Source organism: Argopecten irradians, chromosome 3 (assembly GCF_041381155.1).
Source record: "Argopecten irradians isolate NY chromosome 3, Ai_NY, whole genome shotgun sequence".
NCBI lineage: Eukaryota > Metazoa > Mollusca > Bivalvia > Pectinida > Pectinidae > Argopecten > Argopecten irradians.
Genome location: NC_091136.1, coordinates 6,870,783 through 6,887,710, shown reverse-complemented (window position 1 = coordinate 6,887,710; position 16,928 = coordinate 6,870,783). Strand labels below are relative to the sequence as shown.

At 34.8% G+C, this 16,928-nt stretch overlaps 1 protein-coding gene across 1 annotated transcript; it reads left to right on the top strand.

Annotated features, from left to right (window-relative positions):
• Positions 1 to 13: 13 nt before the first annotated feature.
• Positions 14 to 13,451, top strand: LOC138317429 (tetratricopeptide repeat protein 12-like). The gene is made up of 17 exons (XM_069259091.1): positions 14 to 311; positions 3,544 to 3,708; positions 4,231 to 4,320; positions 4,738 to 4,886; positions 5,127 to 5,237; positions 5,652 to 5,784; positions 6,576 to 6,764; positions 6,916 to 6,985; positions 7,480 to 7,574; positions 8,079 to 8,259; positions 8,643 to 8,735; positions 9,059 to 9,122; positions 10,090 to 10,224; positions 10,445 to 10,726; positions 10,935 to 11,034; positions 11,797 to 12,019; positions 12,354 to 13,451. The coding sequence occupies exons 1-17, from the start codon at positions 248 to 250 to the stop codon at positions 12,421 to 12,423; spliced, it is 2,214 nt and encodes a 737-aa protein (XP_069115192.1). The 5' UTR covers positions 14 to 247; the 3' UTR covers positions 12,424 to 13,451.
• The last annotated feature ends 3,477 nt before the right edge of the window (positions 13,452 to 16,928 follow it).

Here is a 16,928-nt window from a genome sequence, read left to right as displayed (position 1 = left end):
CTCAACGCATGCGCCGGTGTTTCGAGCACTTTGGACTTCCGTTGTAAACAAATTTCTTTAATTTCCTGATAGGAGCACGTAGAATTTATCGAATGCAGTAATAAGGCGTATGCTATTTATCTATGTAGCTCAAAATGCACATGTAACAAAGAAGTAAGAACATAACGGTCGTTTTATAGCATACTGCTTTGTTGGTTGCAGACGAATTTCTAGTAGCCTCATTCTGAGGTTGCCATCAACAAGCAACATGGCGTCAAAAGGCAAAGCGGATCCACAGTTGGACGACTTTTTGAGTAAAGTCGATCAGATAGGTAAGAATTCCAAAATTATTCGGCACTAATCTGTAAGTTTTGATAGGCAGAGAAATGTTGCTTCACATACTGTTATGGAAGTACACGGTGTTGTTGCCTTACACGACCAAAACATAATCGGGACACTTCAACAGTCAAAGACTGATCATGACAAAAACGTGTTTACTCATGACTGTGATGTTGACGTTTTTGATACCGCGTTTATACGATGTTTGGCATCAAAATATAATCAGAATGGATATTTCAAAACCTAGTTGATGATAAGCACTTTTTGTTGAACATTATGGAAACAGTGCTTCAATAAACTGAAAAAATAACTGCATACAGTAGTAGACTAGCTAGAGTCTAAATATTCTTTATTATTTCAAGAACAGGGAAAATACTGGTTACTGTTGTTGCAGAAAAGAGATCACCTTCTGACAGAAAAGTCAGTCAAAAGGTGATATATCTTTTCCGCTACAACAGTAGCTAGGAAAATACACACATGACCAGGAATCGAACCTAGGTTTCCATGTGTGAAAAACTAACGACTATAATGACTGAGCCAAAGAAGTATGCTCCGTCAGCTCAGTGGCAGAGACCATATGTAATACAATGTACAAATCATACCGACTCGCTTCTTTTACACTACTCGATCCCCCTGTTTTTCTTCAGATTTCTTAAATCTCAACCCGTGCAGAGACACACTAACCACCTACCATGGGTTATTTAGTTGGGCGCCAAAGTAGAAGAACAGGGAAAATACTCATATGATTCCTATCAAGTGCCCTGCCCAGGAATCAATCCTAGCATGCCATCTACTGGACCAAAGAAGCATGCTCTGTCAGTTGAGTGACAGAAACCATGCATGTTAAACACTATATGTACAAACCACACAGACCCACTCCTTTTACACATTGCATAGACTAGTGATAAGCTTATTTTCATTTTGAACTTGCATTGATGTAGCCATTGTAAATATTGCCTTTAGACCTTTTAAATTTTTGAACATAATGGGAAAAATATTTACATATAGTTATACATTCCTGTAAAGACTTAAGTGTCCAAACCAGGGATAGAACTTGGGACTTCAGTGTGATAAACTTATTGACTGAGCCACGAAGCATGCTTCATAAGCTGAGTGACAGAGACTGTAATTTACACTATAGTACAAGTCACAGTAACTGACCCCATTCCTTTTATGTTTGTCTGGTTTTGGGCCAGAATGCACTAGATGCTATGCGAATTAAAATATGAAAAATGGAAAAAATTAAAATGGTTTCATACAAAAATAATTTGGCGTGATACAAAATCTATCATAATAACATTCTTATAATATATATATTGAGACAAATTCTTGTTGAAACATATTCTAGTAGATCTTCCAAACTTCTTAATATCTATGGTTAAAGGGAGGTTATTTCAAAGGGCCTAGAGGGGTGATCCAATTGTCCATCCTGTTATATGTTTAAGCCCCAAATTGTGATAGTATAATATTTCTTTGAGTATAGCAGAGTCCACAGTCATTACAAACACAATTCCTCTTCAGACCCCTAGACTCTGAGGTTACAGGCCTGAATATCACAACAGGGGCATTCACTAGAATGCAGCGGAAGAGATACTAAAATAAATCCAATAGTAATTATTAATTTGTTAAATAAAAGCAAGTTATGAAGTATGACGAAGAATATTTACAATACTAAGTGTTGTAGACAACTTACCGTAAGAGAAATAAGGTTACAGTTCCTGTACATGTAGCCTTGCAAACGCTAACTAATTACTATAGCTATTGAACTATAAAGTCATGTGTTCCCACGCACAGCCCAACAACACCTAACAGAGACAATCAGCCTGCCAAGTGTTATAACTCTAGAAAACTGTATTTAAAGATGCTCCACCGCTGACAAGTGGTATTTTTTGACTATCAAAAACAGGAGCAGACGATTTAGTATTTTTCTTCGGTTACAAAAGTTACTTACTTAACACCATTACCACCATTGAAAAGTTTGAGCTTCTAATTTTACTAAAAGTTTAAAATATGAAAAATAATTAATTGCATCCAGAAAAAATGCTGTGGCACAATATTCTATATGGAATGAAGTACTGATTGCGCATGCACCAAAGGCGAAATAAATTATTTCATATTATTAACACAAAGGCATGTATATGCCTTGTGTTTATCCCAAAATGCAATATGCACAACTGGGGTCCTAGGGGAACCTACATATGAAATTAGAGAAAGATCCCTTCAGTGCTTTCTGAGAAATAGCGGTAACAAACTTTAAACTATCAAAATCCAAGATGGCTACCTGCGGCCATCTTGTTGACCGATCAGTCCCAAAATACAATATGCACAACTAGGGTCCTAGGGGAACCTACATATGAAATTTGAGAAAGATCCTTCAGTGCTTTCTGAGAAATAGCGGTAACAAACTTTAAAACTATCAAAATCCAAGATGGCTACCTGGCGGCCATCTTGTTGACCGATCAGTCCCAAAATGCAATAATGCACTACTAGGGTCCTAGGGGAACCTACATATGAAAATTTGAGAAAGATCCCTTCAGTACTAGGGTCCTAGGGGAACTTGAATTAGAAAGATAGTACTAGTCTGAGAAATAGCCGTTTTTTTTCACTTTCAAAATGCTGTGGCACAATATTCAAAAGTATATGGAATTGAAAAAGTTTGTACTGATTGCGCATGCACCAAAGGCGACAATATTCTATATGGAATAATTGCGCATGCACCATTTCATATTACTTTTTGTGTTAATTAGGCGTATATATACATAATTAAACACCAATTATTGCTCAAATGATGAATATCATTTATGCTCTGTCCGCGATGGAGCATTTTTAAATAGGTTTCCTATGGATGTCTTAGCCCTAAGCTCTTGACAATTCCCTATACTACACAAATCCTTGTTAGCTACAAGTGTAACTCAAATCCACATGGTATTTCAGAGATCCCTTAAGTGTTGTTACAGCACATATTCATGTTACAGTGCATGACCCTAATCCATCCTCCCTGGTCAAGACTAAGGTTCCATGTAAAAGACATTATTGAATAACTTCAGAACTAAATATGAATAGGTAGCTGAAAGAATTCACTTTCTTGATCATATATTTTTCTTGATAATTTGATATTAGATGGCTCAAGCTCTGCATGCTTTTGTTTCGCTGACTTATAAACTAGTGACTACAATGTAACGTGCAGTGTGCATATGTCACCATACCTTAAACTTATCTTTTAAGAATCCATTGTGAAAACCTTGAAGTATGGAGATGACACTCAAGTCAAGACTGCTATGCAGGAAGCAGATACTATGCTGGCCCATGCAAAAACTCAAAAGGGTCATTTTCCAGAGGATCTGGGGCCAATGGAACCCGGGGACGAAGATCTCCCCAAAACAAAAACTGGTAAGTGGTAAACACTTTCATTTCTGATATCAAAATGATATTTTAGAAAATCATGAAAAGAGAAAAGTATTTATCATTGAAGGATATGCCAATTGCTGGGATGAAGGAATACTAAAGGAATACTAATTTTTTTTTTCAAATAAAAGACCTTGACCTGGTCATAGGGGGTCAAAAAGGCTAACATCAATAATTGACTTTATTGTCAATAACTAAGTGCCCTCGATACCTTATATTGAGCCTGTAGCATGCTGAGATGAACGGCTACCATATCTGTTCATATACATGACTTTGACCTTCATTAAAGGTCACAACGGTCAAATTGTCTAAACTCTTTAATGTCTTACTGTGTACTTCAGTTCTACTACATGTTGTATTGTTTAACATGTAATAGGCAGATGACCATGAAGGCCCATTGGGCCTCTTGTTCATTTTCATTTTATTATATTTTGATAACATTCAAGCAAGTTTCATTTGTAAATAAATACACATCTTAATTTTATTTTTCAATTAATTTGAATTCAGGCTTTAGCAAGACTATGATCAACACAGCACCGACTTCTAACACAGAGCGGCCTGGAGCTGATAATCCTCAGTTTGATAACACCAGTCAAGGTAAGGATTCGATAAAGAGATTGGTAAACATTTTGGTTCTGAAATACATAGTTGCAAATGTGATTCAAACATGCATGGACAAATTAGGTTGATAGTTGTTAATAATTAATATGACGGTTCTGTTTTCTACTTTTTTGGTTGTTGCATGTTTGTAAGAGGTGACTAAATTTTAGATATTGCTATTCTTTCTTGTCTTTCTTAAACATTCAAATTGCTTAATGCCTCCCTTGAAAACACATCACTCCTGGTTTTGACATGAGCTCTTCACCATGTGAAGAATGCTCTGGGTTGTCTCTCCTGTGACACACTAGAACTATAAACAATGACTGGGGCTTTGGCAATATGAAATTAAATTGCTATGTGTGTATAGATTTACTTAGAAGAAACAAACAAAGCTTTAGAAATTTTTTCTTGCAGAATCGTTTATGGCTGCAATGGAAGCAGATGCAAATGAAAGAGCAGAAAGGCGGAAAAAAAGGCAGAAGGAGGCTAATGTTATAAAAGAGAAAGGGAATGAAGAATTCAGACAAGGAAAATTTGAAAAAGCATTAGAATATTATTCAGAGGTAATTTTAATGTTTACAGAATACATAAATTATGTAATATATTTTTTTCTCTTTTTACAATAATGAAAGTTTGAAGAAAAATCTTATTTGCTTATTTAAATCCTGAAAAAATGAGTACCGTAACAATTCTGATTTAAACTTTCAGCATGAAACTATCTTTTGTGTACAGTCTCTTTTGAAAAGTGAGTCATATTTGGTACTAACAATGGAAAGTGACATTACTTTGATATTTAATTACAGGCTTTACAGAAAGTAAAAGACAACACAGTATTATATACAAATAGAGCCCAGACCTTGATCAAACTGCAAAGATATGAAGAGGCTCTTACAGACTGTGACTGGGCTCTCAGGGTGAGTGTCTGTTGCCTTGGAAACTATAACGAATATGACAACAATTATACTGACTAATGATTCACTGACCTTTATTTATGATCAATGACTTTTCATGCAGTTTAATTCAATTAACCTCTTATGACCAAAAAAAAAGACATGTTCATTTGTTAGGCAATGTTTGGAGATTAGCTACAAGTGTTAAATCATGTTTTCTTTTATTTGCAATAGCATGTGTATGACACAGTTATGTTAAACATTTAGCTCAAATACTGTATTCCTAACCCAGTTTTATACCGCCCAGGGCGTTTATAAAAAATTAAAAAAATGAAAAGGTGCTATTTGTATAAGACGAAATTGTTGCAAATTTTTTTTTGAGTTTGACCTTGATCTATTTCTCATGAACTTTTATAATGATATACTTTTCCTGTGTAGGTATTTCCCAACTGTATAAAGGCCCACATCCACATGGGTCGTGCACATATGGGACTCGGGCAGTATGAGAAGGCTAGAGAATGTCTACACAAAGCACAGGAGTGTGATCCTAAACGGGAAAACGCCATAAAAGGTATTTAGGGCAATCAAATTAAAATTACACTTGACAGTGTATGATTCTATGGGGCACCTCAGCATGACCCCTATGGTTAGCCAATCAGCGTGTCGCCTACGGAATCTTCGGTGTGAATGATTCATTCGGAAGTGTAAACTGATAATAATATGTCACGAGATGTTCCGATTCTAGGCCAGAGGTCATGCTGAGGTGACCTCGAACGGGGCATCGTTAGATCTTGTATTGGAGCGTAACGTAGAGTATCGTAGTGGAGCGGAATTACAAGTCTAACATGGTTTTATACATATGGTATTGTTGAATTGTTTTATATCGTCTTTATGTTTTTAATCTCCACCAGTTATTTTTATGATTTTCTTTTTGTTTGAGTTTGACCTTGATCTATTTCTCATGAACTTTTATAATGATATACTTTTCCTGTGTAGGTATTTCCCAACTGTATAAAGGCCCACATCCACATGGGTCGTGCACATATGGGACTCGGGCAGTATGAGAAGGCTAGAGAATGTCTACACAAAGCACAGGAGTGTGATCCTAAACGGGAAAACGCCATAAAAGGTATTTAGGGGTTCCTTTATTTATTACCGAAAAAGGTATTCACGTGAAGTTCCTTTATCTGTTACAACAATGTCACAGTGAAAAGCAACAACTTCTTAAGTTGAAATGAAGCTGTGTTAAAATACTTTGGGTTTATTAAAGCTTCATTTCAAGTGGAGAAGTTGTTGTTTTTCACTGATAAGTTATTTTACCTGTTCTGCCATCCACTGATCACTCATTGTCACTTCCTTTAGAATATTTATCCGAGGTCGACCGTCTGGAACAGAAGGACTCACAGGAAGCTCAGGCGAAACAGCTGTTTGATTCAGGAGATGAAGCCGCCCAAACAGTGGTCCAGTTACTGGAGAAAGTGTGTAAACCTGATCAGCTACCTCTATATTACAGTGGAGGGTTCAATCTCATCTGTAGTCGACTCCAGACCAGTGAGTATAAGTGTGGTAAACCTCCACCTCAGATAAGTTCACCTTCCTGCTTCCTTGGTACCTAAAGTGATTCTATCCAGCTGTCCTATATTTCTAATACACATGAGTACAATGTATATATTTTGATTGATACATGTTGTTGTATTTACAGTGGAAGACAAGACCTTATTCAGAACAAATGGAGGAATCAATATGTTTTCTAGCCATCCATGTTTCTCAAAGTAAGTCTCAATGTATATATATATATATGCTAGATGAATTTATCGGTTTTAGATTTTGTGTCCATTTTCTTCTGGAGTAGTTTGTCAGGTAAAATAATGTAATGAATATAAAGAAGTTGTATTAGTCGACCTGCTGGGAACTGGCGTGGGGGGATGCTATAGGTTTGTGTTTATGTCTGTTCGTCCATTTGACCAATCTTGCCCATGCTATTTTCCATACGTTATACTATAATGCTTTTGTATGTCATATTTGGTGTATGGGTTCACTTAGGTGAGATGAAGAGCAGCATTTGCAAACTATGTCATTGTGACCAATACTTTGACTTTTGTTCTTAATTTAAAAAAAAAAGAAAAAAAACCCAAACTTGACAGTGTATGATTCTATGAGGCACCTGGCAGGAACTTGTATCTGTTGAATTAGCTTGTTGAACATTGTTATGAATTTTCAATTATTTGACTTGATTTTTTTTCTAGTTTTGTCCATGATGTTTCAGGTGTATAGGTTCCCAGCCTAGAAGTTTGTCTCAGGAACAGCTCACCATGCTGACAGGAGGCATTGAGATGTTCGCAATGGCGTGTACAGAAAATGGTAAAGTTACATCAATTACTAAGTGGTAATTAACAACTGTAAGTGGCAAGTGGTGTTTTAATTGATGAGGGCTTCACGGACAAGGGGACATGTGTTGTAGTGTCTTTTAAATTGCAATAGAATTAGATATGAAACATATAGAAACACCAAATACAAATGCTTAAAAAGTCAAAAAAATATTTCCGGGGACCAAAGTCTGCCAGTTTTAACACATGTGGTGTTACTAAATAGTTACTTGTAGCCATTAATATTCAGGCATGGATAGGTACGTAGTATAAGGTATATATGATGGCAAAAAAGGTCTGGTTTAAAAAATTACTTGTCCAAAAATAGTTTAATAAAAATATGGTTCATATGATTTTCAAATATTTGAAGTACAGATATCCAGTCCTAACAGTTTTATTATGTAAAATGAAATAATAGAAATAAAGAATATTCCTTGATGATGTACATGTTTTCTACGATATTTATTCCTATATCTTTTGTGTTGTTTTTTTTCCCCAGAATCCAACCAGCAGCAATTATTAGGAGTAAACAGTTTCTCAGAACACATTCTACAGTTTCTTGAAGTGAAAATTAAAGGTCAAGGTCGTCTTATGAAATCCGCTTGTGTAACGTTACTTCATCGACTGACTTTGTCAGAGTCAGGACGATCAATGGTGATTCGTGTGTTCAACCTGACGAGGTAAATATACATTGTTTGAACATCAAGAAATAGTCCTGTACAGAGATATGTGGTTTAACACTTATACCAGGGATTGCCAGGATATAGTTCTACTTAAAATTACAGGGTTTTCTATACACATTACTAAATCAGAGAAATTTGTTCTGATTTTGAAATGATAACCGTAAAAATGGTATAACTGTAAGTTAGGATAGTAATTCTACAGTTTTAGCTTTTGTTATGCTTTACTACCGGTAAATAGTGTTACCCTTGTATCAACCTAACTGTACATGTACTGTCAAACATGGGTCATATCCTATACATAAACTAAACTTCATATGGAGGTGGAGAGGTGAATTAACTAATCGACAGGTGCCGCTACTATTTCTATTATTAATTTGTAGATTAATTACGGTGCTGTTTGAGCTGATAAGAACCAATGTTACTATAGCCATTACTGCAGGCAGTGTCTTAAACAACTTGGCACTAGATAAAATGTAAGTATATTCTCATTGTTTTTCTTTAATGATAGTCTAAATAGCAGTCAACATAGAATTGACATTTACATCCCTAATACATTTCTTTGTCTAACACTGCAAAGCATTATAAATAAGTCTAATGATGCAGTGACTTGTAAAACATTTAGATTACACAATGTAATGGTAATAATGACAATTTTTTATTGAGATTTTTTGATTGAAATTGATTGAATTTTATTTAAATTATATCGTTATAGGTCTTAAAAATTATTAGTTTAGTTTATTTGCACTTTATTTTGATAGTTCTTAGTAATACTGACAAATAAAATTATGTTTTAAAGGTTTAAATCCAAGTTAAGAGACAAGATTGATGTAGATGTTCTACCTGCGTTTGAATCTCTGTTGGTAAGTCTTTCTTTGATCTACAATATATTCATTACCAGTTGAAATTCCCTTAGCTGTCACATTGCAATCTAAATGCTTACCTCCTGAACTACCAAATAAATACATCTCTCACCAAATCCATTTCATCTTCATGTCAACAATGGTTGGAGTTTTGCTGTTTTCCAGGAATATTCTAGGCTTTTACTATTACCCCGGTATATGTATCCATAATTTATTTAAGGATTAACCTCTTACTTTGCTTAGTTTATGAGATGATAAACCCAATGGGAGCACGAGATAAATTGCGTAAACGCGAATACGAAATTTACCGACTGTTCTATTGGGTTTATCATCTCATAAACTAAGCAAAGTAAGAGGTTAATCCTTACATTAACAATATTTTATTCAAACAATAAAATCAACAAAAACGTCAGATACAATCATTTACCTGTGTTATTCGCCATCAAAATTATACTGCCGTCATTCAAAAAAGCGCGCCGTTGACCGACAGCTTAATCCTGCCCTTTTTTCCATGACATCAAAAAAATAGTTATGATATTTCAGTTATTTCATTCATGTCAAATAGCGATAATGCATTAAAAAAATATATGCGTTTTATTGAATGTCTCTGATTTTGTCGTACATTAATAAAGATTGGCATGTGATTTTGTGGAATGTCAAAGGAAGTCCGCCAATGTTTACATGTATCTATGCACACCGAATTGGGTCATGTTCTGCACTAACGACTACGAGGGGTGGAGGCGCAACGTCCTGGGTTATGGAAAATGTAGAAATTCTTGATGGAACCGGCACTAAAGTTATTGGGAAATAAACCGATCTGCCTCAACAAAGTTTATCGATACAGAAACAGTGGCAATTGTAAATATTTTTTAATATTACATGACGTATTAAATACACAAAAATACTTGTGACTTTTTGTCATTAAGTTAATGATTTGGGTATACATGATGTGACTTTATATCAACAGAAGGACGGTTGTTCTGGCCAAGCCTGTGTGCTACCCACATGTGTGACAACTATGATGAACCTAGCGACAGACACAATCATACGAGACAAGTTATGTGCACGTCAGGACCTCTGGAAGGCAGTGATGGACCTTATGGTATCAATATTCATTACACTTGGAAACAAATTCATCAATTAAATATCCTTTTAATAAATACACTAGTTTACTTCACCCGCAAAGGGATTTTTTTTTAATAAATAACAATTCCTTTGTTAAAATGATCTATTAAAATTGTACTTTAAAAATTTGGTTAAATTATGAAAAATGGTCTCTAATTTGAAATTCTACTTAAATTTTACTGTAATATGTCTTTTAGGCACAGCACAAAGAGAGACTGGAGCAGCCAATCAGTGTAGAGCTTGTCGAGTCGTTACTTGGCCTGCTCTCAAACTTGACCTTCACAATATCGCCTCAACACAAGGAGCATGCTGTCTCCATCTGTAAACAGTGTCTAGAATTCTGTAAAAAGTTCAAACACTACAAACTTATTGTATCACGTAGTCTGGGTGTATTGAGTCACGTCCTGCCTAAATCTATACCGTCTGTGGACTGGCTGTGTACAGAGAACGGTGCTGAGGTCCTCATGTATCACGTCAAGGTAAACATCCCTAGGGGATGAAATACTCAATTACGAAACATTCCAATTTGTGGTATTTTTTTCTTGAATCATCCTGTTGATTTTAAGAAATATAGAACACCAAATTTCTTAAAATAGATGCAGAAATAAAATGCTCAATTATACAATATATTACTACTAAAACCAGATTTGATATGCTGAATCACATGTTGTTATGTGTTTGCTTTAGAGTGAAGATGACGCAGAGAATAGAAAACATGCCTTAAAGGGTCTGACGGCCTGTACACAGATTAACGAACTTGCCCGCATATTTATAGTAGACCACAAAGGTAATTTTGCTAGAAATAATAACATACTGAAGGAAGTAAAATGTTGGGCGTCCTACATCTAGGTTGGATCAGTTACAGGCAGTAATTCCATTCACAATTGTAAAATATTACTACCAGTATCTATTCATAGAATATGCAGATTATATGAATTTCATTCCTGAAATAGATTTTCATCATAATGTACTCATAATATAAAGAGACTTCAAAAGAAAATAAGTATATTTGGTAAGTATTTGTATCCATCTGTTGCAATTTATGTTTATGAGCAGTGGGTGATAACTATGGTGTATCCATTCTCTCTAGCATGGAATGGGGTTTGTTTCAAGATGTGAAATGCTATTATCTGTATTATATAAACATTGATTTCAACCATAATATAGGTTTATATGTGATGTGTATGAACAATTGTTTTGAGAGAGAAAACACAGGATTTTGAGAATTTGAAGTCTAATGGGCCAGATGTATTTTGTTGAACTCAACTTTGGTATCGGCTGCCTGAGGCGAGCTTTGCGATTCTCCAGAAGTTCTTGTTCACCTTAATACTTACACAGTGACAGAGTCATAGAACATGAAATTTTAAATTCAAAGAGATGGCGAAACAGATCTAAAGTCAGAATGTAAATTCATGTGATACTTGAAAGAGAAAATCAGTAGCAGCCTGTATTCAAAATTTCCAATCATACTGTTTGTGATTTCTCCCTTAATTTCCATTTTATGAGTATTACAGTTACAAAAATCAATCAATATATCCCAATGTTATAGGTCTTGGCACGCTGATGAGACTTCTGAAGGCTGATGATGAAATTCTGATTGGAAATTCAGCATTAAGTCTGGGTCACTGTACACAGGTACCCAAAGTGTGTGCAGCTTTAGCTAAAACAGACGTTATCAAAGACTTATTAGTGTTAGCGCGAGATGGTAAACGTCCAGCTGTACAACAGAACTGTGCCATCCTCATCGCCAAACTAGCTCAGGGAGACTCCAGGTAAAGCACAAAAAGTATCGGTTAAAGATCAAACACACAACTTATTTAACTTATTTTAATACTTTAAGGCAAAAAAGCATAATTGCGGTCTTAATGATGAAAATGGTAACAAATTGTGTCATTTTAACAAAATAATTAATTTCATTGGTTTGAATTAACATATGAGTATTTTATTGGATAGAAGTATTTGACGTGAGAATGATAGCTCCAACTTTAATGGGAAATCAGGAAAGTCATCACAGATAAATGTAATTTATTTGATTGATTGTAATCTGTCAGATATAAACCATATTCTACTTATATCATTGGTATAAACGGTTTCTTGCTGTTTCAGACACTTAGAGAGATTACGGGAGCTCCACGGTGTTGATATTCTCCACAACTGTATGAAACACCTCAAGTGATCACTGCTAATGTTGCCTCTGTATAAACACCTTGTGTTTGTGTTCATTATATATACCGACACCAACAAAATATCTCGACTTTTCAGCCTCAGGATCAGAGAATTCCTCCATGGTTTTGTTATCACCTGTCAACTGATGTCAGCCATCCGTCCATTAACATTTTTTTTTGTGCCCAATTACTCAAAAGTACTGAATTGGTATTTCTACAAAGTTTTAATTTGAGGACTTGTCAGAAATTACACTAAATATTTTGACAATCAACATTTTACTTTAGTCTATTATAAGGTTAATGTTCATGACGATTTTTCAATTTTGATTAAATGTTACAAAAATAGCAGGAAGGTGGACCAATCTGCAATTTGAAGTTATTTTGAAATTTTATCCCAACCACTGTATCCTTTGAAATTATTTAAAGAAATAGAAAATTTAATTAAGGACAAGTCTTCTTCACATCTTCTTTTTTTTCGTAGGCCCCTTTTTGATCATTCACTTTCAGGCAATAAGATCTTTGTGTTCTCTGTGGCAAATGTGATGCAATTATAATAATTTTGCTGTAACATGTAATGTTTTTAAAGGGTATTTAACAATTTGGTTCTATAAACTTATTATGGAAAAATTGTGATATTGAAATGGCCAGTCCCTAGATACAAAACAGTATTAGTTCTATACAAATTGGGCGTCTTTCCTTTTTCTCCTGAACAGTTCTGAAAAAGTTGTAATTATTCTACATTTGTGAAAAGTATACAGAAGATGGTTTGAATTGTTTCAGTTTTGATTTAATGTTTACGAAATATTCTTCCAAATTTCTGTGAGTTCATGTTACTGTTACTTATTTTAGCCCAATCAAATTTTAAAGTTATATGTGCCGTAACTGGCTAAAAATTTGGACATGTTACTCTTTCTTCAATTATCTATTTAAAACCATAAGTTTTAATGAATAAAGCTGTGAAAATCATTCAAACGGACAGACAAACATATGTAATGCCTTTAAGACGTTAGTTAAGAACCAATAGGTTATGCACTCTAAAATTCTTAGTAGGTTATGCACTCTAAAATATTTAGATGGAAACATACCTTCAGAAATCACTTATAATACTGTAAAAATGTGCAATGAAATTGGGGACAACAATATGGCTTCATGGTCTGACCGTATGTACTCATTTCACTACACTGAAGATGTTAATATAATGATTTTTGGCACTACTGCCAAAAATCAATTTCAGCTCTTTTTTGTAGTTGTAAAATTGAAACCAATGCATTGAAAATATTGTAATTCTCAAAATGTTGGTAACTTTTGGAGTTGAATAACATATTATAAGCTCTTCTTGATTCGTGACTATGAAACATACGGCACATATAGCTTTAGCATTAACTTGATTTTGGACAAGTTAACACAGTGATGTATTCAAATACCGTATTCACCTTAATTAGCACCCAGGGCACTTTAAAAAATTGTAACAAAGGGGATCGCTTATTAATGAATCAAAAGATAAGTTGTGGTTAAAAAAGTAGTTTTTTTTTAAACATTTTCTGTACTCATGGCACATTAATCTGTTAAAGTACAGATACACATACAATTATACATGCCTTTTAACCTTAGAGACGCATTATTATGTTGTGATTCACATGTAAAAGACTCACAAGTTCATGTAATATGGGATACAATGCTGATGTTAGAGGCATCACATATTGTAAAACATTGTTAGATATATTTGTATTTATGCTCCTAAATTTCTCCAGAAAAGAGGAGGGGCATTTATAGGAGGAGGGACGCTAATTACGACGAATACGGTATTTGTTATTAAAGCTATGCTAAAATATTACAGATAATACTATTAGCACAAACGTAATTTAACACAAAATATCTGGAGCAAAAGTGCTGAAATATGATAGCCGCAGAAATATGTACAGTATTTCTTGTTTTTGTGAATGAATTGAAATATTTATTACTGGTAAATTAACTTAAATTAATATATTCATGACAACATTTAAAAAATGTTTAGTACAGAATGTAAATATCTTTGTTATAATATATATATATAATATTTTTACATATGACTATAAAGGATCACATTTCATCATCATGTACATTTATAGATATTACAGAATTAAGTTTTACGTATGAGTAAATTTGTAATATACTACAGGTATGGCTTTGTTGTAATTTTTAGGTGTGTGTTGCAAAATGGTCAAGTTGTCTTGCCCACTTTTGGGCTGCGAGTTTGAAATCCATTTGGGACAGTAGCAAGAAGCTGGTGAATAATTTGCTTTTTGATAAACTACTCTACACTTATAGATATATAAAGCCGTGACACTCTTATATCCCTACGATCCAATTGTCCAAAGGCCCGTTAGTCCGAAGGCCTGTTAGTCCGAAAATTTGTAAATATTGCAAGTTATATAGTTGTTATAACTCACATATTTTGACAAAAACCATATAGTTGTTATAATTCACATATTTTGACAAAAAACATTTTTAGGCATCGCTGATCTGACAATTTCTATGGCCGCCAAGTTGTCATTTCTTCATGGAGCATTGCAAGGTCAAAATTACATCAAAATTAAAAAAAAAAAATTTAAAAATGTGTTACATTTTATAAGATATCTCACAAGCAAGCACTTTTGAATTATCTTACAAACAAAGAAAACTTTAAGATGGCCGATGGCAAGCCTTAAACTGTATTGCATTGGGATTAGGTAACATTTCTCTGTGAATAAATGATGTATATAATAAAATCTTACCGAAAAAATGACCACTATTATGCCTGTAAACGTCGTTATATTGTACAATATGTACATGTATTTAACTATTTATTTTAGCGTTTCCGACATATTGTACAATATAACGACGTTTAGCAGCTTCTGGTATGTCGTTAACATATATTATAAAACAGTACTGGTCCGAGTTCGCTGCCCTGTGGAACTCCACTGCTTACTGGATGCATATCAGATTTTTGGCCATTATGATAACTCTCTGTTCCATTCCAGATAGAAAGTCTTTTATCCAGGATAATAGCTTTCTTTTTAATTCCATAGCTTTCAACTTTATGGAGAAGCAGGCGGTGAGACACTCTGTCAAAAGCCTTTTTGAAGTCAAGGTAAATGACGTCGATGTTATAACGTTGTCTAGCGCCGTCTTCTAATATCTCCAGTTGTTGAGTTGTACAGGATCGTCCATGTCTGAATCCATGTTGCTCTTTAGTGAAAAAAATTGTTGGTATCCATATGTTTGATTATTCCGTCACGAATTATGCGTTGTAAAATTTTGGAAGAAACAGGGGTTTGTAGTTTCCGGGATCTTTCCGTGACCTTATTTTGTATAAAGGACTAGCATTGGCCTTTTGCCATTGGCTAGGGAGGGTACCTTCTTGTAAAAATTTTCTGAATATCAAGGGAACAGGACGTTTCAGTTCCTTGCTTTTTTATGATAAAATTGGGGTGGATGTTATCGGGCCCAGGTGACTTGTTGCTATTGATTTTCAATACAGCTTGTTCAACTATTTGTTCCGTTATTGGGACATTTTCCAAGGGAGACTGGTATGTTTCTTGATGGTAGTTGGGGAGTTTTGAAGGATCATCTTTAGTGAAAACACTAGCAAAATAATTGTTCATTATATTTGCTACCTCCATAGGGTCTTGGGTGATGGTTCCCTCTGTAGAGTTGACTCTAAACATTGTCGGCGCTGTTTTAGTTTTGGATCTCGCATATCTCAAGAAGAGGTTTGATCTTAGAAGCAATGTCCCGCTCGTATGAATATTTCGAAGGTCGTAGAAATTCAGTTGCTTCTTTTCTGGCTTTTTAGTAGTTTTCAAAGTTTGTAGTTGTCTTACAGTGTAAGTATTTGGTCCAGAGTCTGTTTTTCCTTCTTAGTTTGTCCTTAGCCTCGCGGTTTATGTATTGTTTCCTTCTACTTTGGTTTGCTTGTTTGAGGTTGGAACATTGTCTGATATTTGTTTCTTCAGGTAGTCTTCAAAGGTATTCTAAGTTTCTTCGATGGTTGGACTATATTCTAGTGGTGTCGGATCAAGTTTGTGGAGAGATTGTCATTTATTCGGTTGTAGTTGCCCTTGAAGAAGTTATAACGTCTCACATCACGTGTTGTATTGTGGGTTTTTGTGTACGTTAGTAGATTAAATGGCAGAAGGAGGTGGTCGCTTAAACCTAACCCAGAGTTAAACGTTAGGTTATCTATCATTCCCTCTTCGTTTTTGAGTATCAGGTCGAGTATATTGCTTTGTTGACCTTTTCTATAACGGGTTGATTGATTTTTTCAGTTGGATCATTGTCTCTCGTATGTTTGTTTGCTTCAGAGTGGGCCTGTTGTTTTTCGAGGTATTTGTTCTTCCTTTCGTCCCTCTGTTGATTCGTCAGGTCCCTTGTAAGGATTACTCTCTTCATAGTGGGAGGGGCGTGTTGCTTGATCTGACGAGCATTTTCTAGTTTCTTCCTCGCATTTGGGTTTTTCATAATGGCTATTAATGGCATTTATTCCCAGGGTTCGTGA